We start from the raw sequence: 27,709 nt of genomic DNA, 5'->3' as shown, positions 1-27,709 counted from the left end.
CACTTGTCATCCGGAGTGAGGAGAGAGGGTTCGTGGCACCGGTGGAAAGCATGACACAACTCCAGAATGGGAGAGGGCCAAATGTTAATAGTGAAGAAATGACTGAGGACCTCTGTCTAGTGAGACAGTCGAGTCGCTCGAAAGCAGCCCAAGTCCGTCTGAACCATGTTCCTGCTGTATCATTTAACCAGGTTCATGCAGAAACATACAAAACATGCTCGCACGCGTTGTTTATTGTGCGGCTAAACCCAGGTCGTCATGACAAAACCACACACCAGATGGAACAGGAGGCCAGATTTAACTGTGTGTGTGTGTTTGCGTATACTATATTTCCACGTTTACGTGAGCATGCAAACTCCGGCGTGCTGTTGCCGCTCGCTGCTGCCCTTGGATGTAACCTGGCCCGGAATACAGGAATGACATGTTCCACAGTTTTAAATACGGCGATGGAGTTCAAAATAGTTTTAACCGCTTATCTTTGCACCACGCTGTATGCCGTCGCCCATCCGCATTTATTAAAACACAGCCGTCCAAAATATGAGGAACATCGTTGTTTTTTGGTGTGTGTGTCAGTGCAAACCATTAAAATCGTATCACTAGTGTTCAGTGAGGCTTTGCAGGGAGACATTTGTTTTAGTTTTTCACCAACACACAGTCTGATCTCCTGACTGATTTACCCTGTTTTGATGGCATATTAGAAAATACTAAACTGGAATTACATATTAATGCTCCTGAGAACTGGCTTTGCATGGTAATTTTCTAATTTAGTTGTACCTGCTTCGTCACAGAACAGGATGTGTTAATGGGGCTTATTTTGGAAGGGAGTGTTTTTTTTACTACCCAGTATATAAAAACCTGCAGATTAAGTTTTATAACAGTCATCTCCAAAATAAACAACTTTTTGCCTGGGTATTCCCAAAATCCAGCATGTGCTCATTAGCGACGTTATCCGACTACAAACATGTCTATGCGTCACTGGAGAAGATTGGAATTTCCAAATTGAAGTGAAATAAAATGCATTTTTGTAGGTAACGATAATAAAAAAAATACAATTTTAAATTGTATTTTTTTTTTTTTTTTTTTACAGAATTTGGGATTAAGCATCTTTTTTTTTTTTTTAAGAGCACAACTACATCTGCTAACAAAGAGGCCGTTTTGTGGATGGCAGGTGGAGTGCAGAGAATTGGCGGAGGTGGGTGGGGAGGTCACGGTCGGGGTTGTAGAGGGCGCACACAGCGGACGTAACGTGATCACCAGAGACCTCCTGAGCATGGCCTCCGAGCTGCCTTTGGATTGTGAAAGTGATTATCGGGGAGTATAATTGTAAAACCGGGACGCTCACCTCCTGCTGAAGGCATGCAACCCACCCGTGAGTGAAGTCCCCCCCCCCCCCTCCGTCCTCGCCAACTCCTTGACCTCCGCCACCCCCACCGACATCTTTGCATGCCCTTAGCAGCTGACCCTAGGAGGCCTCATGCCGGCAGATAGAGGCAAGGGGGGACTCTCCAAAGTAGTGCCTGTCAGCAGCTGCCCTATGGCATCCTGGGAATCTGCCCCCGATGGGTGAGTGAGGACAGGCAGCAGGTGCAGGGCGCTCTGCAGACACCACCTGGATCTCCACCAGACGCTCACACCTGATGCATTCACCTGACACACCTAAAATAAGAGCTGGACGTCGACTTCTTGAAATTCAGCAAGAGGGAAGGAAGCTAGCTGATCACTTTCATGCACTTGTTTCGGGCCTCCAGGACCGGCTTTGATGAACATGTGCACAAAGGGGGCGTGGCATTGATCAGAGGAGGGTCACTTAGAGGGCTGCCACAGAATGTGCCACCCTCGGAGTTCACAATGCCAGCAGATGGGACTGTAACTTTAAGATCGGGTTACATTGTTTCTAGGATTCTGTTGTTTATTCACTTTTGGGTCTCTGTGTACGCTCGTCAGCAAACCTGTTTAACCCCCCTCCCCCCTCGTATCTCACGTTCAGCTGAGCAGCTGTCGGCCTTTTTTTATGAGGTATTAGCCCATACATTACGAAGCATTTATTCTAGGATTCATATTTCAAAAGGAGTACTTGAGGTCACCTTTTTTATTGTCCGCGGCTGCACAAAAATACGTTACTCCTTAATCATTGTATCGTCTTATCGTTTCTGAAGTCGAGATGTTTGACCTTTTCAAGATATTCGCTTTGGGTCCACAGCTCACAGATGTACCTGAAGCGCTTTTACTAGTTTAGTGGTTTTCAAGCAGTGCCTATGAATGTCAGCAATTTTATTTTTCCTTAAACTCCTCGAAAGCCAGGTTTGTTTTCTAACATCCCAGCCGTTTGGCCTTCAGGCACTTTACAGGCCGTACGACTGGAATGGAAAGAAAAAAGTAAAGAATTATGTTTGCCATTTTCCCAGTTCTTCTTCTTCTTCTTCTTCTTCTTCTTCTTCTTCTTGGCAGTCCAAGCTTGATGGAAGTTAAGTGTTATCCATCTTCAAACAAAGAGTGACTGTAACCCTATCATTTGGCAGTGGAGAGGCAAGGGGATCTAGACTAGACTAGTTCTGGGCTCTCCCCCTCCGTAGAAGCGAACCAAACAAACCCGCAAAACAACCTCCCAGAATTCATGCATATCAAGACGTTCAGATGGTTTGCCAGAGAGCTTTAGGATTTCAGAAAACGCACTGGGGCCAAAACCCATGTTATTTGGGCACAGAAGGGTTTTTTGGTAAATGATGCATGTACGTGTTACAGTCCTCAGCGGTGTGGATTGGCGGGGTGAACCGATGCCTCAACGTGATGGATCTCTCTTTCCCATCTCGCAGGCAACAGCTTTATCACAGGACAGGGAGCCCTCCGTATTTTCCACGAGAGAGAGAGTATGATGGAGACGGACGGAACCAGAGCTATGGAAAGCCTGGGAACCAATAAAAAGAAAGAAGCCCTCTCCTCTTGGGTCAGCCATTTTCCGTTCCAACTGTAATGTTTTCTTTGAAATACTTTTGCAACATATTCATTTTTTTTCTGGCACACATCTCATATTTCAATTCCCTGAAATTAAAAAAAAAGAAAGTAAAAGAAGTGTTTACGACTCTTCTTTCCAGCCTTTTACTTCCGTTCACTCGGCAGGAAAGTCTTTCACTCTGTTCAAGAGTCTTTTTGTGTGCTCGCTGGCCAAACGCTGGATTGTTTCCCCCCCTCTCCGCCGCTGTGCTTAAAGGCATGGACTCTGACACACTTGCCATGTGTGTGCTATCTGCAGCTGCCTGTGTGGCGATAGGATGGCACCAAACAAGCCTTTTTTCCTCTCGTTCCATCGGGGCATAGCATCTGCCAGTCGCCTTGGCAGAGTCCGCCTCGCAGACATGGGCAGAGGCTACGCCAGACGGCACCTCCGGCCCAACCTCCATTTGACTGCCCAACCTCTGTCTCCATGCACAAACAAAGAATTATACTGTAGCTCCCAGCGAGGCGTGTGTGTGTGTGTGTGTGTGTGTGTGTGTGTGTGTGTGTGTGTGTGTGTGTGTGTGTGTGTGTGTGTGTGTGTGTGTGTGTGTGTGTGTGTGTGTGTGTGTGTGTGTGTGTGTGTGTGTGTGTGTGTGTGTGTGTGTGTGTGTGTGTGTGCGGCTTTTGGAGTCCATCTGAAATGAAGGATTTTTTTTTGGCACCAGACAAAAAGGCCAACACATTATTTCCTTCAGATGTTATTTTCGAGCTTTCAAAACTTCTACACCCGACATATTCTGTATAGTCCTGCTAAATTATGAACAAAGAGTCTCATGGCAGTTGATGAGGGAAATAGAACATGCTGAAGATTAGGGGGTTTGGCAGCACTATAAGCCATATGACCAGAAATTCTTTTTTTTAAATATCTAATAATGGAGGCGGTGAATGGAGAGGCAGAGAATGACGGTGGCATTTAATCTGCCTTCGAGCACTATTTTATTCAAACAGAAGCGCAGAGGATCCGTTGCAAGTGCGGTTTTGAAGGGCTACCTGTTTCCTCAAGTAAAAATCCAGCTGTTCAAACGAACGCTTCACATACGGCCTATTGTACCTTTTTAAAGTTGAAAGGCTGCGTAGCACAAAAGAGTCATTCACAGCGCTGTATAGCGGGATGTCTCTTCACAAATGATCAATTAAAATCACAAATGTTCTATACACTCACAGAGTCTCAGAAGTCAAACGAGGGTCATTACAATCCCGGCTGCTTTTCCTGAACATTTTATTCATTTGGAGAAAAGATGGCAAACCGCTTTTTTACTAACTACCTCCTGAATGCCGAGCTGCTTGATTAAGGAGAGGAACGCGTTAGAAAATGAGTTTGCCACCCCAAACTCGTTTTTATTGATAGATGGGGCGCAGCAGCATTTTTTTTTGTATAAAGATGGAAGAGGGTGATGAAGGGTCTGTGTAGCGTGCAGGCCGTGATTGATACGCCCACAGAGGAGTGCAGGGAAGCCACCCAGTAATTCAATTAATTTTAACCTGAACGCTAGTAATTGCTACTGTAACTAGGTCTGACTGTAACGTAGACAGGAGGGAGATTGCTGTCAGAAGAACATGTCCAGCTAATAGAAGCAGGAAGGAACATCCTCGGCAGTCTGGAGTTGCACAAAAGGGCTTCTTTTTTTTCTTTTTTTCCTATTATCCTTCCTAAAGATGAGGCTTTGCATGTTAATGAGGAGCAGGCCACAGATCTCCTCAGTGATGGACCAGTAGAGAGAATTGAGAGATGAGTCGACGCAGGGAAATTATGGATGCAAAGTCTTGGAGAGGTTTTTTTACTGCCCTTTTTATAAGAAGATACATTCTTGCAATAAAATGATGTCATCATGTGTGAAGAAAACAGCAAGTTGTACAAATAAGCTTTTTGGCTTTCTTGCCAAGAGTATGATGAGAGGATGCATCTCGTATCTGACTGGTTCTGTTTGAAGCTACAACAAGCTGCTGGTTAGCTTAGCTTGGCAACGGCTGGAATCATCAGAAAGTGGGTTTGCACATTAAAAGGAATTTGTCTTGGTGTTCTGGTGCATAATGATAAAAAAAAAACGTACACACCGAAAGAGGAGCAGGAGCAGCGTCTCCTCCAGGATTTATTAAGCAGCACACAACAAATAAAACTAAACCTGTATGTTGCACGCGTAGTACACCTACTTTCAAAATTAAATTGTAATGAAGAAATAAATTCACAAACTTTAGAACTTTTATTTGCAACTATTTACACTTTCTTGTACTTACTACACTCAACAAAAATATAAACGCAACACTTTTGTTTTTGCTCCCAGTTTTCATGAGATGGACTTAAAGATCTAAAATTCATTCCAGATACACAATATTACCATTTCTCTCAAACATTGTTAACAAATCTGTCTAAATGTGTGATAGTGAGCACTTCTGCTTTGCTGAGATAATCCATCCCACCTCACAGGTGTGCCACATCAAGATGCTGATCTGACATCATGATTAGTGCACAGGTGTACCTTATACTGCCCGCAATAAAAGGCCACTCTGAAATGTGCAGTTTTGTCTCACAGCAAAATGCCACAGATGCCACAAGCATTGAGGGAGCGTGCAATTGGCATGCTGACAGCAGGAATGTCAACCAGATCTGTTGCTCGTGCATTGAATGTTCATTTCTCCACCATAAGCCGTCTCCAAAGGCGTTTCAGAGAATATGTCAATATTGTGGATCGAGTGGCCCATGGTGGTGGTGGGGTTATGGTATGGGCAGGCATCTGTTATGGACGAAGAACACAGGTGCATTTTATTGATGGCATTTTGAATGCACAGAGATACCGTGATGAGATCCTGAGGCCCATTGTTGTGCCATACACCCATGAATATCACCTCATGTTTCAGCAAGATAATGCACGGCCCCATGTTGCAAGGATCTGTACACAATTCTTGGAAGCTGAAAATGTCCCAGTTCTTGCATGGCCAGCATACTCACCGGACATGTCACCCATTGAGCATGTTTGGGATGTGCTTGACCGGCTTATACGACAGTGTGTATAAGCCAGCGTGTATTGCCACAATTGACAATCTGATAAACTCTATGCGAAGAAGATGTGTTGCACTGCATGAGGCAAATGGTGGTCACACCAGATACTGACTGGTTCTGAGTCCCCAGACCCCCAATAAAGCAAAAAAAATGCACATTTCAGGGTGGCCTTTTATTGTGGACAGTCTAAGGCACACCTGTGCACTAATCATGATGTCACATCAGCATCTTGATGTGGCACACCTGTGAGGTGGGATGGATTATCTCAGCAAAGCAGAAGTGCTCACTATCACACATTTAGACAGATTTGTGAACAATGTTTGAGAGAAATGGTTATATTGTGTATCTGGAATGAATTTTAGATCTTTAAGTCCATCTCATGAAAAATGGCAGCAAAAACAAAAGTGTTGCGTTTATATTTTTGTTGAGTGTATGTATACTTGTACTTACAACTAGGGACGCCCAGATCTGATTATATAAACATTGGTGACAATTATGACGTTTATTAAAGTAACATTATCAGCATTATGATTCACTGGGCTGTAATGTAATTAAAAGTGCAAATTCTGGCAACAAGCAAAGTGTTACACACTTGATCAAAAGCTAAAAAGAGGTTAAGTGTGAACTTACTACACTGATTTTGCCCAGTTATTACATTAGCTTGGGTTAGAATAGTCTTTGCCCACTGATTTTGTGGGCTGCCGCTGCATAACTACATATAAGGAACCCTGGAAGAGAGTCGGAGCACTTGGAACTGTAACCCTCCAAACTGGGACGGCGGCTCCAGCAGATTCCAGGATCAACATCCGGGATCTCCATCCAGAAGAGCCCAGTCCTAGAGAACAGCTGAAGAAGCCCTCAGGCTCCTGGCTCCTCTGGTAGAGGACCTGAGCTTGAAGGAGGAAACACAAGACCGCCCATTGGTGGTTTTTCTTCAGTCTCTTTGTCATTTCTTTCACAGCTTTTCTGTCTCATGTATTACTATCAGGATGTCCAGTTTGAGCAGATATGACAAAAAGTTGTGTTTATTTACATTACTGACTAGCTTTCATGTACAGACACAAGAATGGTATCATCGAACTGCCATCAAAAAAATATTATAGAAAATGATTTTTTTAAGGCTAAAACTTAACTAGATTTTTTTGTGCTTTAGATGCTCAAACCAGATCTGAGAGCCAAACACTTGGCTTTGCATTGTAACCACTGCCCTGCTTTTCATCAAACAAACACAGGTGTAGTCTTTAGTGGCGCCCGGGGACCACGTCATTGTTTTTCTGCCCCTTTGTGTCTAGCACCCATTGAACTCTATAACAAATGATTTTTTTCTTTTGGATTGTCAGAAATCCTTTGAACACACCCTGAGATATTGATCCTATTGTTTCCAGTAAGAGCACAACAGTGGTCTGAAGGCGTTAACCCGAAGAGACAGCACCGACTTAATGGGCAGGTTTTTATGCATCCTCTGGAAACTTGACACCTCGAGAATGGCGGATAAATCAAGTTTACAGCAAAATCTATTTTTCTTCTCCTACGTCCCATTCTTTTGCCACACCTATCCCTTCCCAACCCCCCGTCAGAACATCAGATCTGGATCACCAAACATTAGTTACACCGGCCCTGCTACATCAATACTTTAACATATCATTCCTGCACTACGGCAGTGATTTTTATTTATGCAGCTGGCTCATCCCGCGTCAGCCATGGTCACTTTGGACGCCATTGTGGAGACCTGACACGAGCCCGAGTCATTTTAACCGTCAAACACGTGGCGGGGTTTTGGGGCTCATTATATCATTATGTTGTCAGGGCGATTTGTTTGTTCTGACATGTTGGTCTGACACACATCCTCCCCTACAGTCGTGTCATCAATAGGAGGAGGAAGCAGCTTATTTAGCATCCAGCCAACAGCACAGACACATGTACAACTTATAGCTTTCAAAGTCTTCCTGAACAAGACAAGTTGCATGTTCTTCACCCGCTGCAGCTCCCTCCTCCTCCTCCTCCCCCTCCTCAAATGCATCCATTATTAATCCAGCCAATTAGCGGGGCTGCATTATTCACCAGGAAGCTGTGATCACGTGCATTAACAGTTCTGCCTCTCCTCATTGTGGCGCTCCCATGGCGGCTCCTGCACAGCCCATAATCCCCCTCCACATTTGGCCACCAAATTGCGTGTCCTACTGTTGGGACCTCACTGGAAGGACTACACAATGCGGCCTACAAAAGCCTACACATGCGGCCAGGACAACAGGACAAAGGGGATTAAAAACTACACCGCCATTTTACGTTACGGAACGCCGTCATCGCCGATACCAGTAAGAGGCTATCAGTCTGGGCAGAGACACAAGTGATAGTGTAGGATATGCTTGTAATTCTTGCTAACGTGTTTTAAGTTCTCATCGCGGACCGCCGAGTCCGTTGGTTCATGTGCTGCTGTATTTGAATACTGATCGTGTCCCCACGCAGCTGGGTTGATTTCTGTAACAGTGTTTGCGACTAAACCTCCGCCATATTCGCGAGCTCAGAAAGCCTCTACTATCAGTTAAAAGACCGGTCTCGCGGAATAAACGCCAGTTTATTCACTCGAGCCCGTGTGATAGCGGCACGGCTTCTGAGACTCAGAATATCGCTCGCGCATTCTCTCTCTCTTTGTTTGTGTCCCGCTAACACACACACACACATACACGCCGCACACACGTGTCCTAAGCCAGCTGTTCCCGGCGGACGCTAGGGATATAGCTACATCTGGTGGCTACATACGGCTATCTCTCTCTCGCTACTCCATCGGACGTCAGTGGCTCCGCCCCTGAACGCGTTGAGGACGTAGCTCCACCTCTCGCTCTCTCTCTCTCGCTCTCTCCCTCTCGCGATCCTGTCTGACGTCAGTGGCTCCGCCCCTGAACGCTGTGAGGAATAGCTCCATCTGATGGTCGCGCCCGACCATATCTCTCCACCTCTCTCTCTCTACACGCACACACGCACACACACACGCACACACAAACACACACACACACTCCACGTGTGTCTCTCCCTTTGTTTAAGCTTAGCTTTGTGTGTTAGGTAGTTAGGTAATAAGGCTTTGTTAATTGCAGTGTTATTGATTGTGATCAGTATTACTGATTTTAATAAATCTTATTATATTATAACTAGCGGTCTCTTGTGCTTGTTGTGTATATGTCACTGGATAACAGCAGGTTGTGAAGGCTAGTGCTTGAATTTCACGCCCTTCTTAATTGTTAGATTGTTTTTATGCTTCCATGCCAATGATCACGATGATTGGCATGTGAGTATAAAACCTTTATATTGAGACTGAATACAGTTTTAGGTTATCTTTTCCCTTATCCCAGGGTGGTGCCCCGTTTATTCATGATTATATCATGATAATATATTAAATATAATTATTAATACCGATAATCATATTGATATTAATAATTAACTGTTGATAACCAAATCTGCTCCTGCTACAACCCCAACACTACTGTTCTCCTCCGTATTCGGCTGCTGCACATATACCTGGTATGGCTGATGTAGTAATACAGGTAAAAGATGGGATAATAGGAGGAGAAGGCTAGCAGCTAGAGACCTGAGACGGGAGCCACCTGTCACTCAAAGCAGCCACGCTGTCAATCATGCATCATTTTAAGGCTTTATCTAAAACAAATTCCCCCCTTGTACGGTCGTCGTGGATGTAAAAAAACCAGCTGTAAGCATGTTTATTTCTGCTGTAAATTTGGCCATTTTAACATGGGGTGTCGATGGGGATTGACCCAAGTAGCCATTTGTGGAACTGCATGATTTTGCCAAAAATATCCCCAGAGGCTGATGGAGCTGATTGACCTGTTGCACAAAGATGTATCTTTAGCTCTGAAGAGGAAGTCATGTTTTTGCAGTCCTCCCACTTTTTCCAGAGCTCTACAAACAGAGCGGACCCTTATTCCGATTTATGGAGCCTCAAATCTCTGGAAAAGAATCACTTCCTGTTTTTCCTGTTTACCGGCTGCCCATTTGATTAAAAAAGAAAAAAATGATTTATTTTCATTTTCTTATCTGCTTAATTGATGTCCCCCAGGCCTCCCTGGTGGCCTTAACTTCATTATACAAACAATTTAAAGAAGTTTGATGAACACAGATGAGAGTTCAGGGCCCCCACGCTGCCGGTTTACATGTTCCTACACCATTAGTCACGCTCTCCTTCATTCACATCGACTCCCTGACTCAACCCTCGAACCACAGTCATTAATAATGGTTGCTCTCTATCACAACAGACAGTAGCAGATTTTAATTATTACTCTATTAATCGTGATGAAAAATGTTTGATTACAAAAGTCGTTGGAATTAAACATTCAAGATGTCGCGACGCCCGCTGTGTGTGTGTTAATCACCGTACTGTAATTTCAGACGCGTTACACACCTCACTGGAATGAGCCAATATGTGGCTGATTTAAAATCCTTCAACCAGATGCTCATTATGGCCATTGAGACGCAACCGTATTGATTTTGTTGTTTGGGATCCACCGCGAGCATTGATTTATGGCCCTTCGGAGAGAACTGTGTGTAATTAGGCTCATATTGTCAGAGGTTCACCCGACTCTCACCTCCCCTATAGTGGCCCTCATTGATGATTCTGCGCTGCCAGAGCTAATGGAGAGGCCATAACGTGCACACACACATGCAACACACACACATGCACAGGCTGTTGTGGGCAGGTCTGTTTCTGACATACCATTTATTACATCATATTATTTTCCGCTCAGGCCAGCAGAAGTGAATATTCTCTTTCACCGCCCCCTGTTTCTGCTCTTATGTTCCTGCTCTCTTCTCATATCCAACTGGCTTTTAAGACGAGGTTGACTGTGGCGAGGCGTAAATCCAGCAGGAGGGATTTCCCCCCCTTCACCCACAAAGCTTTTACTTCTGGAAATCGAGTGCCAGCTTGCCTTTCTAGCTCTCCCAGATGAACTCTTGGATGCACATTATAGCAAAATAAAGAAATATTGGCCCTTTGTTTTTTTTTATTTTTTTATGAGAGCTCTTTTGAGTCTGAATGTGAATGCACAAATATACACAGGACAGACGCACTCAAAAGACGTGCCATCAAAATCATATATTTGCACTGAACGTAGAACAGACGAACATTATTGAAACGTGTTTTCCCCGTTGTTTGAATGCGTTTAACTTTTGCTGCGCGGCCATTTCCCTCCTATAGGTTTACAGTTGTGTTCTGGGCGCGTTAATGTAAATGCAAATGTGATTGAAAGTGGTTCATAATGGCCTCCATTCAACTGTCATGAATATGAATCGTGCTAATATGCATTTCGTTTCGGTTTGCTTCTTTTTCCTCCTCCAAATGCGTTCCTGTGAAGGATCGCGCCCACCCAGCCCCCTCTCCCCGTCATCTTCACGCTCTTATTTATTTATTTATTTATTTTCTAATTGTGATTTGGGACGGACCGTATTTATTCAACGGCCTCTTCTATCTGTATGTGAGGCACATCCGTCATTCAAGCCTGGCAGAGTTTGACTCAATAACGGCGCAAATAACCAGCCATTATCTCTCCGCGGAGCGTTCCCTCAATGTTAATGTGTTTTTAGGACGATTACATCAATGTGAAATATTGAAAAATAACCCTCCTGATTGATAACATGAATCATCCCCCTCCCCCTTGAACACCTCATTTAGCATCTCCGCGGCAACACGCTGAGGGGGAACTGCCTACACGCCGTCGAACGCTCTCACGAGATCCGGTGGTGGCCGCGGCTTAGCGTTTAGATGGAGCTCCGACGGCAGTTAGAATGACCGTTATCCGACCGATGCGAGCGAACAGCTGCACGCCTCTGTAATGCCAAACCTAAATACGCAGCAGACCTGCTCGTAAAAGAACGAAGCGCAGCGTCCCCCATGTGGAGATGACCGTCAGTCTATAGCTGTTCAAGTGTGAGAGCCGTTCAGTCGGTCTCCAAGCTCGGCTCCGAGGGGACGGACCATCGCAGCGGATCTGTTGCCTCCACGTGGCTCTCAACATGGCTGAGCCGACAGCTTGCAGCTAACTGTGCAGCCCGAGCGAACCGCCCCCTCTGTGCTTTAACCTTCATATAGAGAAGATGTATTATGCTATGTATAGCACAGACTTAGACCATTAAAACATCATTAAAAATGCATAAGATGTTGAAACAAAGACTAGACGTCTGCTAAACGTTCACTTTTCAACCACAAATAACCCCAATTCAAATTAGACGTCGACAGACTGATGGTGAACCTATTTTATATGTATCATTTCTGTATATCTTTATATTGTTACACAGCAAAAAGTTGTGAACCGCTATATGAATGTTCTGGATTCTCACCTTTTAAACAGGTTTTAAATACCAGTAGTTCCGAGTGGTTTCAGACCACAGATGCATGCCGTGTAACAGCAGTGCTGTTACGGTTCAATGCTGGCCGAGAGTCTTTGTCACGTCACAAGCCCCATGTGTTTCCTGTCTGTCTCTAAACTGACACTACCAAAATAAAAGCAAAATGTTATTAATCACTGCTTTCTCAGCCAATTAATCTATTAGTCAAACGACAGTTAATCTGCAACGATGAATCTGTGATCGACTAATCAGGAGTCATTTTTCAAGTAAATATGCAAAACATTCTCGTTTCAGCTTCTAAATATTGCGAATAAGCAGATTTGCTTTGTCTTACTTAATTAACATTAATTCCACCCCTAGAAATTTTGAATGTTGAATTATTGCACGGTTAAACACGCCATAATATCTAAATAAAGAAGATCAATGCAGGACTTTACCGAGATTCACCTTGTAGCTTCACCAGCATGTTTTACTGCTTACATGGAGCAACAAAAAACCTTCTCTCACAAATAAATGAATAAATACATTCTAAAAAGACACATAATCTGCCTCAGTGGTTTGTGTCATTGTGCTCAAACTCCCATTCCAGCTTCAGCAGGGTGTTTCTTTTTTGTTTTTTGCAGTGAGAAAGAGAGAAACAAGAAAGTTCCACTACACTATTCTCATTGTCCTCACCCCGACAATGAGGCTCTGCCCTGTAATTACATTCTCTTTCTGAAACCATCCGTCTTTGCTCACGGAGAGCTGACAGCCCAAAACATTAGCACGTTGTCAGCGGCTTCTCAGACGCCGCAGCTCTCCGTTACACTTCATATTATCTCGCTGCCTCTCACCCTTCCTTCCCAGATGGGGTTACCTCTCTCTCAGCCTGGGGAGGAAGAGGAGGTGTTTTTCCTGCTGCGCGGGCCAGCTCAGCTCAGCCGTCGTTGGGGGGCCTCCCAGTTCCTCATTGGGGGAGCTGTTGGATTCTGGGTCACAGCCCGGCCCCAGGCAACTGCTGGCTCCGTTTCAGCCATTCTGGGTCGTTTTTTCAGCCCCCGTAACATTGTGGGTCATTTTTCACTTTTTTCCTTTTCCTTTCAGCGACAACCTGTTCCCCGTCGTGCCCCACCTCGTTGGCACTGCTTTTAATCACTCTGCAATCTCACGCACACCTCAACATCACCTGTACGTCGTGCACGCCGCCGTCTCGACAGGAAAACGCCCCTTTTCCCCACGCTGTTTATTTAATGGATAATGCGAGGTGAAATCACACGTTCCACCATGTTTAAACTGCCGACTCCTCCCTGCCTGCTTCATTCTCATCCCTTAGCATGAATCATTTTGGGAACTTGTTATCGCCAAGCTCATTATTAATTATCCAGCAAAAACAAAAAAGAATCCTATAAAATATTTAAAGCCCCTACATGTGAGTAAAAAAAAGAAGAAGCATATTCTCCACGTGAGACACAATCTCAACCCGGAGAGATTGAGCGAGCCTCTTTTGTAATGAGTTAGAAAGAAGAGATAAGAAGGGGGGGCATTCATACACACTAATCTCTACTCCTCTCTGCTCGTCCCGCGGTGCAGGACGCCGGTGAGGGTGCAAGCTACCGGTGTGCTCCGCTGTGGCTTGGCATGGAGACGAGGGAAAGCTGGTGCGATGGTGCCAGGGTCGCTTTGTATTCTGAGCCTGGGAGTAAAAAAATAAAGGATGCAGGCAGGAAGGAGGGGGAAAATGAAATGTGGGGGGGAGGCAGTAGACAGAGGAAGAGAGCACGGCGACAGTGTAATCACTTTTACACTCCCAGATACGACCGTCCGCCTGATGCTCCACTCTTATCCCAGAATCCTCTGCTGCCCTCCCTCCCAGTATCTCACACTGCCTGCAGCCTGAGCAGAAACTTGAGCTCCCAGGGTTTTTTGTCTGTATTGAATATGTGCAGCAGTGTGTTTTGCTATCTTGTTAACTTTTTTGTTTTGTCCGGGCCGCGTAAGCTTAGACTCCTGACTCCTTGTGCTCCGACGACTGGTTAACTGTCAAATATTTGGCTTTCATTATGTTACAACTATCGCATTTCATATGGAAATGATGTTTTACTGCCTCTCGCCCTCCTCGCCGCTTCCAGGTCCTGAGACAAAGTACTGTAGGAGAAGTAAAAAATGCAATTCAACATGATGGCAGCTGAAACTGACACCGGCTCTCCGCCGCTGTGAGGTAGTCCGCGGCGTCAGAGTAAAGTACAATGATGTTCCGAGTTCTGAGATCTGCCAAGCCCGTCTGCTGGCTAAGACACTACCTGACTAATTTTGGCTCCTATACGCTTCTATTTGAACGGGACAATGACTCCCTTTCAGAAGTTGTTCTATTTTTGAAAATCCCTGGCGGTTTACAGGCGGCGCTCTCAGAAGTACGGCAGTGAGAGGCTTTCAACCTGTCAAGTTCTTTTCTTTCAAAGTGCGCGTGGTGAGCAGCATATGATTTTTCTGAGTCTGGATTATTATCGGTGCATTTATGTGCTTACCTGTGGGTCTGAGATGGAAATGAAGCAGATGTTCTGAAGGTGGTTTTGAGGATGACATCATCTCCGCATGCTTTCAGTCTTGTGGGGGAAATGTGCATAGTCCAATTTATAACATAGCAGCAACCCCCCCCCCCCCCCCCCCCCCCCCCACACACACACACACACACACACACACACACACACACAGTCTGTGCCACCACATCCCGTTCTTCCCTAGCCTCCCTTAAATCTGTCCTTTTGGATTGAATCTCCAAAATAATAGTTGTTGTTCTCTAGAGATTAACCTTTGTCTTCACCTCCTAAACACTGTTTATTTATCATTATTCATTTGTGCTATCAACCTCCATTGTCACTCATTAGTTGCGTGTTCTCCCGAGAACGTCCACACAAATGTCTTTTCACAATAAACTTCCTGCTTCACAAACAACTTATTTAGGACAAGCTTCAACAATGATGGCAGTTATGTGACGAGTGTATAAATGCTTCTGGTTTCACATGCACACAAACAACGGTCTCCTAGGTGAAAGTCCAGTGTCTTCATTTTGACCCACCCAGGCCTCCTCCCTACCCGACGGTCGTTGCCCTTTTTACTTCCTGGTTTGTGGCTCCGTGGCTTTCTTACAAATGACTTTGTGGGATGTATGTGCAGAACATGACTTTTCATGAGTATAACTACGAACACACCGCCCTGCTGCCATAAACACTTACCCACACACCACATGGGTATTAATCCACGACTGAAAAGTTAAGAAAAATTTAATTTTAGTTAATCAGCTTGGGAGTGCCAGACAGCGAGGGTCGGAAAGAGACGCGTCAGTCATGTGACCAAAGAAAATATTTGCAGCCTTATCTTTTAGTGCAAATGATACACAAACGGGAGGAAAACCTCCTCAACGCTCCGTTCTTTGGGTAACTCCCCCACGCTGACATTTAGGAGCTCCCGACTGGATGCTAGTGGACCGTTCCTGTGAAACACAAGCCACGGCGAGTCACACCGCCATGCCACTTACTGTAATGAAGAACAGATGCAGCCAAAAAATACAGTTAAGGATGAAAAGTGACTCCGAATTTTTAAATGAGCTGTGATTCATCTTGGCCGCCACTATTTTTTTTAGCAGGAGCAACCGCTTGATAAGGACACACACCACACAAAAATAATTATAAAAGATGTGCACGTTTCTGCATGATTAATGCTGTATTGTGCATTTTTCTGGGCGGGGCTGTACACTATTGAACACCGCTGCATCTCAAGAGCCAAGAGTTTAATGACTGAATGCTTTTTTTTGTGTATGTGAGACACGTTCCGCAAATCTGCTCACGTTTCCCCACGCTGATAACTATAATGAAGCCGTCATCTCTGATTTAACAGGACTGTTTAATAAGCCGCCTATCGGACTACATATTAGATATCAGAAGAGCTGAGGAATATGGCAGAGTAGATTAAAAAGAAAAACCTCATGGGGCTGGTCCTTGATTGAAGATAGAGAAAGATTAAAAACATACATAATAGACTGAACATTTGGGAGTTTTTCACTCCAATAAAAATGTCAAATGGTTGTCGAGTTTGCCGGTGAAATCAATATTACCACACTGAGCCGAGGAGAAACAGTTCAGGGCTTCTCGTGCCAGTGTCTACAAAGAGAGAGAGAAGGGGGGAAGGGATTGTCTTTATGCCAGCCCATCATTTTGTGTTCGGAGAAGGATCTGAAACTGGGCTTTAGTTATCAGACTTTAGCCTTCATATTTTTTAAATCACAAGCTTTTATGTGTGTTTTTTTCTTTCCTGAGCTCTAATATTTGAGTCTCTGAACAGCAGCAGTGGAGGCACACAGGCGAGATCTGTGCCAGCAGAAATGTGGCTCATAACAGATATCTGTTTAGCAACAGTCTATGTGGCATATTCAGCAGACTGAAATGTTTATATTGAATGTTTCAGCAGCTTGAAAATCACCATGGTAATAGTCCCAAAGACAAAGGCCCTAGCCTTTTGTCATGGGTAATTATTGCAGAGCGGTCCCCCCCTCAAAGCCTTCCATTTGGCTCTGAACAAATTCACATTTAATTTTGCTCTCATGCATTTGACACAGGACTTTTTTCTTTTTTTCTTTTATTTTATAAATGTATTCAAATCAGGCTTAAATTTAAATACCCATTGAAATGGTTTCCGTTTGAGGCAAGTGGTTCCTTGGATTATTTCTGTGCTAGAAACTATAGAGAAAGGATAAAGATGGCTATAAAAAAGATCACTTGAAATGTCTCTAATGAAGCCGCCCTGCACAAAGCCAAACACTCGAGAAACACACTACCTTGAAAATGAGCTTCAGTATTAAACCCAGGTTCAGGTGTATTATCTCCCACAAGCTTTCCAGAGCCTAAAACACTGACCTGGCAGGAAAGGGAAATGGCACCACGCCGTCGCCACGTAGCTCTGCATCAAACTCCGTTGAACTGTGAACAAGTGGGTCAGGGAAGGATGAAAAAGTAATGTGCACGCCGTGTCTGAGAATTCACTGGAAGATGTGTGATGACATGAGAAACAGATACAGAGCTGCTGTTTATGGTGATATTTAAGCGGTGGTAACAACTGTAACATCACTATACGCAAAGTCTAGCCTCACCTCCGCTTACTTGCAGTATGGGGCAATAATCGGTTATCAAAATTGCCTCTGCTTTTGTCTCGGCTTACTCTTAACTAGGCTTCACACCGGCCATTGGACTGTCTGGAGTGATCACATGTCGACATAATCACACCGAACCACGCCAATGCCTGGCTGTAAAAACACCAAACAAGCATTCTGGACAGATTCCAAATCATCCACTGGAAAAAACCCGGCAAGGTTTCTCTGAGCCATACGTGTATTTTTTTATAATTCACCCGCAATGTTTTGAAAAAAAACATCCTCAGGATGCAGGAGACCTCTATACACTCACCTGACAATAGATTACGTGAAATTCTTCAATGGAAGAACGGGGCAGGTCGATTTTCTTTGGCAGCCATTTTGTACGTAGCCACGGAAACAACCATGCATGCAATGACGCTTCAGACCGAAACATCCAAACAACCATCGTAAATTCTTCACAGCATTCGTGTTCCCCAGAGGGTCACGCTGACTTCCTCCAGCCGAGCAGCAGGATTTCATTTGTGGTTTTCAGTGAAGCGGCTTGACGACTGCTGGCTGGATTGCTGTGAAGCTTTTGTGTCTGTTAGTATTGTTCCCCTTTGGAAAAAACGTATCCAATAAATGCATAGATGTATATACTGAGCTGATTAATTGAAATAACAGCCTTTTGTCACCGATATCCGATCCAGCTATCAGTGTTGGAATGATATCTGCTCTTTTCTTTAGCACCATCATTAGATAAAATCTATACATTTATTACTTTTTTATTAGGGGTGTGAATCTTTGGCTTCACAGCGATTCAAGGACAATTTATTTTTTTTGGAACGATTCGATTCAGTAACTTGTAACCAAAATTCTATATCCATGAAATAAACATGCAATAATGCGATTGAGACTATCTGTATTCTTCTGAAAGGTGAACAAATAAACAGACCACAGAATTACTTATTTAACATATTTATTCTATAAAAAAGTAGTCCTGCATAATATTTTATGCTGAATACAAAAATGTAATTAAACATTGCTCAGTTATTTTGAACATTTTTCAATAGGCTACATTAGGGCTGCACAAAAAATCGTTAAAAAATCGCGATCTCGATTCACACATACACGTGATCTCATTTCTACACACGGCGATTCTGAAGCATTTTATATCTCGAGCTGCGTCACAAATGCTCCTATTTCCTTCCGGATTTTTTGAAGCGCCCCCAAACGCAGCACTGCCGCTGCCTCCTCCCTCAACCTATGGTAAAGCGTCTTTACAACACGTGATTCAGTGGAGGAAGCCGCCTGCAGTTGAGTGTTTGGAAAGAAGGTACGTGTCCACAGGCAGCGGTGTTTCCCCGCGTCCCATTCATTGCGCCGGGCTCGACTCGCCGCCTCGGGAACGCTCGCGAAAATCTTCTAAACTGAATGTTGTCGATCTAAAATAAAGACAGATTCAGCAACTGCATAGCTTATTTCTCGCTTAAAATGTTTTCAGAAACACCTTTCGGTGAACTATTTTCGTAAAATAAGAGAAAGTTTCCAAACGAGCCGCCATGTTGGTCTGCGTGAACTCCGGAGCAGACAGGACAGCAGTGAAAGCGATCGTCCAATCAGGTGCAGCCATGAAGTGTGCGCGTGATTGTATGAAGGAGAGCGCCTGTCAATCATCCTAGATCGACAACATTCAGTTTAGAAGATTTTGGCGACCGTTCGCGAGCGTTCCCGAGGCGGCGAGTCGAGCCCGGCTCCTCTGATTAGCATAAAGTAGATTCGACTTCAACTTTATGCAAATGAAGAGCGGCCAACTGATAAACACTGTACAACATGAGGGATTTCGTAAGATGATAAACACTCACAACAAACGGTACTAGATGCCCTCCCGGAACTACTTTTCAAACATTGCGCTCCCGAACATGTACAATAAGCAGCGGGCAGTGGTCGAGGCAGAATTGTGGGAAATTGATCATTTTCCCGCTACATCTGATTTATGGTCCAGTCGGACCATCGAGCCGTATTTGAGCCTGACGGTTCATTTTATAGAGCCTGATTCACTATCACCCGCATGTCAATTTTTTTTTTTTACTTTTGTAAAAATTACTTATCTTCCAATGATAGAACTACTACTATGCCTCTGCCAAAGCAACAAACGTTTTTTTGTTTTGTAAAAGTTCATCAGTGCAATAAACATTTTGTGGAAAAAAATCGTGCAAGAGAATCGTGATCTCAATTCTAAGCAAAAAAATCGTGATTCACATTTTTTCCAGAATCGTGCAGCGGCTACATTCTGGCAGTCCTAAACGTATTAAAACATTAATCATAATTAAGAATCACGATTCATCTGATTTATATGGAATATTGGTGAAGCCAAAACGATTCATTCTTTTTATTTATTTTAGCAGATGGATTTAGTTGAATCGGTAGGACTGACAATCGATTCATCAATGCATCCAATGAATCGTTACACTGTTTTTTATCCTGTGTGTTTCGTGCTGATTGGCAATCATGTTGGCAGCCGTATTATTGTTGGGCGCTGGACAACATGCCGGTTGTAAATGGGATATTTCCGCCTTTCTACGTTGTTCTACTCTGCGGATCTCTGGATCTGGAAGTGAGCGAGCTCCGCTAGCTGATGCCTGAAAGGCCTCAGACGGCGTGAATGCTTCCTCCCTCAGTCGCTCTTCCACCAGTTAGAGAGGGTGAATAATTCACAAGCAGGATGCCATAAAGATAAAGCCTTTTTTATCCTTATGCAATAAACCGACGGACTTAGATGCAGCACGGAGGGAAAAAATAAGTATTCTGTTGAAAACACTGCTGATAAATTTATAAGAACATACTGCAAAGCTCACTCTATAAATGTTTTAGTGAATGGCGGTTGTTGTATGGAAGCAGGAGAAGGGAGGGTAAAACTCAATGCTCTGTCCATCAGGGAGATTTATTTATACAAGACTTCTTGGGGGAAAAAAGAAAATGTTTTAACTGCAGTCTATATTACAATATTATTCTTGTACTCCATTTATAATCAAGTTCACTCAGTCACAAATGGCATATATTTTGTCTTTTTGCTTTCCAGACGTTATTTATGAGGTCTCTAATATTTAAGTATATAAAAAGATAGAAAAACAAGCATAGCCGAGATGAATTACAATGGCAACAGGCCAGGGCCCATTTTTCAGACCTCGTGTTTGAGGTTGGAGAAATGAATGCTTTCGTCAGCTGATCGTCAAAGTGACTGAATCTTAAAAGAAGATGAGAATAGAGGACGTGTTGCAGATCGGTGTTCCCCCTCCATCTCGGCCAATCCGAGGGCAACAGGCTTTATCCTCCACTAAGGTTCCCCACTTGTCTCTCGTCTTTTAATATCACCGGGAAGTTTTTTAACAAAGTTGTTTTATTAATGAGGGTTTAACTTGAAACAAGCTTTCCACATCCAGTCTAATTTCCTGCTCTGCTGCCAGACGCGAGCCGCCACAAGCTCTTGAAACCCATTCACATCCTCTTTTGGTCTAATTCGAAACACGCGCACAATCTGACATTGAATTTCCTGTTATTTAAAAGCTGACGTTTCAAGTTTTTTCATCCGCAGTGCCACCGCTATCTTATGTGTCCCCCAGTGTCGTGCCGGGTTTCTTTCCTTTCCTACTTACTCTTTATCAAAACCATGTCATTTCCCAGAGGAAAACAGTAGACCCTGTCCTGCCATGTTGTTTTCCAAGAATAGACGACTCTCTTATCTAGTAATTGTACGTCTCTCAAATTGCTTCCTGCCCCCCACAGTTCCCATGTTCCACTTTGATTTCACTCTTCTATACCGAGAGCCCACCTTGGATGAATTTCTACTTAACTCAAAGTGCAAATTGTTGAATTGTGAATTAGGTTTTGCTTTGTTGATTAAAAAAATGACCACTTCCTTAAGAATTATTTTAGGGTCGTTTTGAGGTTGTTATGTTATTCTGTAGCTTCCTGTGTCTATTCCTTATGTGTTCATATCCAAACATTTACATTTCGGCTGAAGTTGAATGTTTGAGCATCAAAATGCTATATTCGGATCTAAAGTCAGAATATAACACAAACAAACTAACCGATGGAGGCCGAGGGAGACCAGCATATCCCATTTTCTGAGTCTGGTAGCTTTGAAGAAAGCGTAGATAACTTCAGTTCCCCAAAGTGCTGTCTGATGGCGAGGTACAGCCGTGAAAAGATTCAAAATATTGTGTAAAGTTATACTGATATTGATATTCTGAGGTGGTGAAAATAGGATTTTCTGCCGCTCCTGTCCACAGCCACGTTATCTTGCTGTTAGACAGCTTTCCAGCAGAGAACTAAAGCTGTTACATAGTTCTCTTCAATGCCTCAATACTCCATTGACAAAACACCATTTTTTTTACCTCACAGACTTTACGTACAACCGCATTTCAAACTAACCCTTTCAATTATTTCCAACCTCAGACAAAAGCAAAGGTTGCATTAAAAAGAAAAATGTACATTTTGAAATAACAACTCACGACACATGGATATTAATAATTTGACCATTTATTTTTTTTGTTTAAGTGGTTTTTGGATTGGACCAATTGGCCACATTTGATCTTAGACATGCTAGTTGTCCTGACTGAAGTTTTCTGTAAGGAGATGTCAGATCAGCTGGTCATAATTGATCAGTATGAGGATTTCCTTTGAATCAGGGCTCTCTACTCAACCGAGAGCATGCAAGCTTTCATTACAATCAAAGGAAACATCAGGGCATGTCAATGGTTTCACACCTTCTACCAGGGAGCTAAATCACAATCCTTCACTGGTTTTAGATTTTGTCCAGACAGAAAACTCAATATACTCAATTCTGCTATGGAAGTGATTCAGACGGTGGTAATCCCATGGAGCCGTGTTGGAAGAGTACTTAACTGTCCAGGAGGGGGTTTAGATTTTGAGCCGTAAAGGGCAGGTGCTCCCCCAAAGGGGAGACAGTGCATGAGGACACAGTGGAGGGGAAAAAGGTCAGGTTGGCTGATCCTGCAGGACCATCGGGGTCATAAATCGGACGATTATCCTGTCTGCAGCTGGGATGCTCACACCTGTAATCCCTGAATTATAAATGGCTAACTCGCCATCCAGCCTCAGGCGATGACACACCGCCCCCCCCTGCTAATAAAACCCTGATCAACACAAAGGGAGTTAAATTGGCAGAATAACGAGTGTTTTCCAGAGTAACTTGCTGTTAAATGGCAACATCAGACATACGTTTCCTTTTGAACGCCAGTACACGAGGCTGGCGGAGCAGTGAAGCTTGGAGCTCAGAGGACGGGGCTTTCACCTCTCCATGCAGCAGCCATTACTCTAAATCACCCCCCTTTCCTCCTCCTCCTCTTTTCTCTCTGACCTCGCTAACAATCCACTGACCTGGAAAACATCCTGTGAGTGTGAGCCACCAAGAGCGGCGACGGCCTTTTGCTTTGCCTGCAAAACAGCAGAAAATATTGAGCCAATTACAAGATTATTATCTGGAGGCAGGGGAGCACTGTGGGAGTGTAGTTCTGTCTGCCAGGGCTCCCGCTGGATGGGGAAATGAATCAAACGCTTGTGGAGGGGGGTAAAGGGGACGGTACTCATGCCCACTCGCCTCCGTGTCTTTATAACTGTCAATTTGGTCCAGATCCAGAACCCTCTCTAAATGACACCAGGAAGTGACTCATTCAGAGCCCATCACTTTTCTGTTGTGTTGTCCTGATTTACAGTAAATACAGTCAAACCAAGTCTCTGTTTTCTGCTTTTCATGTAACCGACATGAATCACAGCCGGTGTGTGAGGGCAGAGTCAGTTCACGAGTAAACCTTGTTCAGTAGGAAACACAAGCGGCGATGCGTCAGGCCCTTTTTATGCCAAAGTGGTTGCTTTTATAGACGAGCCCTACAAAGGACACATTGAGTGATGTGTTGCACATTACTGTGTACACTGGATTTGGGTTTTTTAATGGGGAATGGAGCTGCCTGAAAGAGTCTTGGCATCGTTCTCCGGCTAGTTGGTTCCATATGAGGGGAATGACGTTACAATTACAGCATGTGTCATGTACACATGCTGTTTGTTATATCCTAAACTTTTAGTCATCCTAAATATTTTCTTCTTGCTTCTCTCCAATCCACGAATGCGTGCCAAAGCGGTGGATTTGATTTAAAAGGCAGGCCGGGTTCATGCGCCGTGTTTCTTGCTTCGGCTTCGGGTCGGCGTCTCGTTTCATGAGTGGATCCCGCTGCCTGCGTTTCATGCCTCGGCGTGCTCGGGGAGTCGTATTTTAGCCCCGATGAAGACATCAAAGCCCGGGATCTGGAGCTGCAGTAAATATCAAGCACTTGGACAGTTTGTCATCTGTTACATCACCTACCATGCCAATAAAGTTTCATTAGAAAGCGCCGCATTGCCCCCGCTGCGGAATGGAAAGAAATACCCCAGTTTAGTTCACTTTACTGTAAATCTGGTAAAGGGCTTTCATGCTTGACTCAAAAGTTAAAAGTTGAGGATCCAAAGTTCTTCACTTCTGTAACATTATGATTTCTTCTAACTAAACTTAGATTTTAAGATTTGCTGCAGAATTTCCGTTGTTGACGCACAAACCCGAGACCCGCAGCATCATAACGGGACACGGTTCGGCTTTGAGACCGGGTGCATCTCTAATCTGCTTCTGATCTCTGCTTAATATTATTGGAACTTAAATATCTGTGGGTTTTTAGACTTGTGGTTGGACAACATGAACGACTTGAAGACGTCACCTTGGGCCAAGAGGGGGGGGGGGGGGGGATTTGGATTCAGATCCTGCAGCCTGCAGTGAATATGAGACGATATCATCGACCTGTTTAATTACAGCAGTCAGTTACATTTAGATCAACTCACATTAAGCAACTCAGGATCATTTAGACATTACAGGAGTCCAGATCCCACCTACTTGTAATGGGCATTTTTCACCGACGCATTAAATTTGTTATTAAAGGGGAAGTGTGCAGATTTCACACACTGAAGTGTGTTTACAGGCCTCGAGCATCACTACTGCATGTGTTGTATGAAGGAGTTGTTCCAGAGGGAGCAGGGACGTCAGGTCCCTCGGGTATGTAACCAGAGGCAGCGTGGGTAAGAGCTGGAAACTATCACTTTGAAAATGATGATGACCTGCGGTGGTGGAGGGCACTCCTCATCGTTTCTCGAGGCTAAAGGCTGGAAGCTACTAAAACACACGAATCCCTGGAGAAGAAGAAGAATAGAACGCACGTACTCAAAAACAAAAGGTTATAACTAGAGATAACAAATATAATTAGAGAATAAATAATGATCGTGAATAATTAGTTGAATGCCTTCTATGAATGTTGAAAGACACAGAACTAAATGGCGTTCAGTCGGTATCTGTTTCAGGTGACGACCATTCTCCCAATAACTAAAAAACGTACATCACCATAAAGAGACTCCCCAATATGGCCGTCTCCATGTTGCACAGCACACCACATACCTCGCTGACCCTGAAAATCCTGCCCAGTGAGCCCTCATGCCATCGCTACCCGCTGTGAGTGCCTCCGCCGCAGAACAAGCTCGACACACGCCATCAAATATGGATGCTTCCTTTAGACCGGGTTTATTTCTTTTCATAAAACAATAATGTTCTCTTTTGCATCTTAAAGTTGCAGGTACTGTAAGGCCCGTTTCAGAAGTCTAGCGGTTCCCAAATCAGCATGTTGTCAATATCGCCAGGAAGTCGCTCAGGAAGGACCGTCGATAAATAGTCTGTGTTCTTCAGAATTGACTCGTCAGCTCAGCAGCCACCGCGTCCCAGGCGGCATGGGGTTTGTTCTAAAGCACTATTATACGATCTGGCTCTGGACTCTGGGGGGCGATTGGGCAGAGCTAATGTGAGAGGAAGGGAGCCTTGTCCGCATGGCTCTTTACACAGCTGTAAGGAGGTCGTAGACACCGAGAGGACTCTGGAGGTCAGGTGATGGTCGGATGTCGAGACGCCGGTGCACCTGTGTTGCCGCTCTTGCTCTTATCGACCGCTTCCTGCTTCCCCCCTCGTGCTGACCTCATGATCCGGTCCTTGCAGAGGAGATCCACTCAGCCCCCATGGCACGGCTGAGTTTTCACATTGGCCTGAAGGTATTGACTTATGGCTTTTAGATCTGTTTCACTTCATGTGCTGAGCTCAAGCGGCTGCTGTTTTAAAGCCACAGAGAAACTGCTGGTGCTGTCACCTCGGTAGTCGGGATTCTTCCTCTGATGAGGTTTGTTGTCATAACTGATCATGGACTGCTGTCGTTCCATATCTGTCCTCAAAATGTTTTAAAAAATAACACGTTGCATTGTTGACTGGGGAAACGGAACTCGTTCCTGAACATTAAACAAGTTAATGTTGTACCTAATAAAAACCTGGCGGCATCAGATCACAATTTTTGTGTCTCACTGTGGAGAGCAATTAAAAGCCTCCACATTTTGTTGTTTTAATTTTGAGGACTTGTTGGGGGCGGGGGAGCAGCTGGTGTCTTTGTAAATGTTTGTGTAAAGCTGGTCCTCAGCAGAGATCTCAGTGGCCTCTGTCTCATTCCATTCTGTGTATGTTAAACGGAGCACGGTTGTTTCTTTCCGCAAGGCAGGAAAAAAGCCGGAGCCCATTACATCAGAAACAGACTCGCAGCAAAGGAGAAGCTGTACTTTGATCACACATCCTCTCCATCGCACGGTCCTGTAAACAACAGACTGAAGTGTTGAGCACTCTGGAAAATTCCAGAGGACCCCCCCCCACCACCACCACCCTTTAGGGTCTCGGTGTTTTCCGTCACGGGTGGCAAACTGCGTCTACCCCGAGCAGCCCGGGCCACTTTGTCAGCGCCGGTCCTCGCTTTAAGCAGCACCAGCCGAGCGGATGAATAATTAACACGTGCATTCTGTACTTTGGTGAATTTTAAAGCTGTATTCTGCAGAGGCTTCTAAATGGCAGAGGGAGGGTACGTTAATCATTCATGGGCTGCTTTTTTACCCGCACGGCTTAAGGTCACTGTCCTGAAGGCAGCTGGGCAGAAGCAACGTGCAAAGAGAGAAGTGAGGCAGAGGGGCGGCCGAATGGATGAGATGGTTTCATCTTTTTTTTGTTTTTTTTTTGTCATGGCGGAAAGGAAAACGCACCAAATTGGAAAACGCCTCCAATGCGTCATCAGGTGTCACGTCATCAGCGTGTCGGTCGCTTCCTGATCCCTACATCCGGCCGATCTGTACTGCACATGTGCAGGCTAGTACACACACCTGTGGTTAAACATGCGTGCACCACACTGCTAGTTAGCTGTTAGCAGCCTTACATGTATTTATCCTTTTAGTTACGCATCATCTTGTTTAGACTATTATTTTTCACTAAAACAAGATGGTGACATAATAAACAAAAAAATGTTTATGACAAAACAGCATATTTTGATTTATCGGGAAAACATATCGAGATTTGATTTATTTTGTAACGCCAACAAACAGGAAATGGCGTTTCAAACGAACACTGTTAAACTACAAGAACATTTCTCACTATTCACAAGAGAGACGTCGCACTGCTGAACTTCCCTGCTGATGTTCTTCCACCGTTTGTTACAACAAGCGAAAGACGGGAAGCTGATCAATTATGCCGTTAGGGCCTTTCAGCTCAAATATCAATATTTTATAAGCAGCACTATCATAGTATCGGTATAGACGTTGACATTCTTCTTTTTGCGCCACATGCAAGTGAAGAATACCCCCCTTTTCAAAATGGCCCCCAGGGAGTCCCCTTCTAGATTTCAGAGACCCTCAGGCTGCGTTGAGGAGCGCATCAGGCAGGATCTGCATGCCATCACCACCAGAACACCGGTGCTGCCCCAAAAACTGCAAATCAGCTCTGGGCAGCTAATTGAGCTCAGAGACACCTGATAGAGACCAAATAAATAAACGACTGCAAACAAACCGTTTCCAGTCTTTTTCCCGGTTGATTGGATTGGAAGGTTTTGATGTCATAGCCGGAGTTTTTCCCGTTTTAGTTTATTGTAAGAAGTGCAGCCGTAAAAGTGTGACGGTTGTTCAGTGCGGCTCAAATGTCTCACTTCCTTTTTCTGTTATTTTTCCTCTTCACAGGGAGCTGATGCCCAAGACCCTGGAGGGCCAGATCACCATGGAGAAAACCCCCAGCTACTTTGTGACCAGAGAGGCTCCGGCCCGGATATCCGCCATGTCCCGGGACACCAAGCTGATCGTGGTGGTGAGGGACCCCG

General features: G+C 44.4%; 1 protein-coding gene across 1 annotated transcript in view; it reads left to right on the top strand.

Moving 5' to 3' along the window:
* LOC311008441 (heparan sulfate glucosamine 3-O-sulfotransferase 3A1-like) overlaps positions 1 to 27,709 on the top strand; it is a 33,010-nt gene that overhangs the window by 4,554 nt on the left and 747 nt on the right. Inside the window, exon 2 of the mRNA XM_084002134.1 lies at positions 27,573 to 27,709. This exon is cut by the window's right edge and continues 747 nt beyond it. Coding sequence (XP_083858260.1) covers positions 27,573 to 27,709 — 137 coding nt within the window. The remainder of the gene's footprint in view (positions 1 to 27,572) is intronic.

Source organism: Eutrigla gurnardus (assembly GCF_963514095.1).
Source record: "Eutrigla gurnardus genome assembly, chromosome: 22".
NCBI lineage: Eukaryota > Metazoa > Chordata > Actinopteri > Perciformes > Triglidae > Eutrigla > Eutrigla gurnardus.
This window is presented reverse-complemented; position numbering and strand designations above follow the sequence as displayed.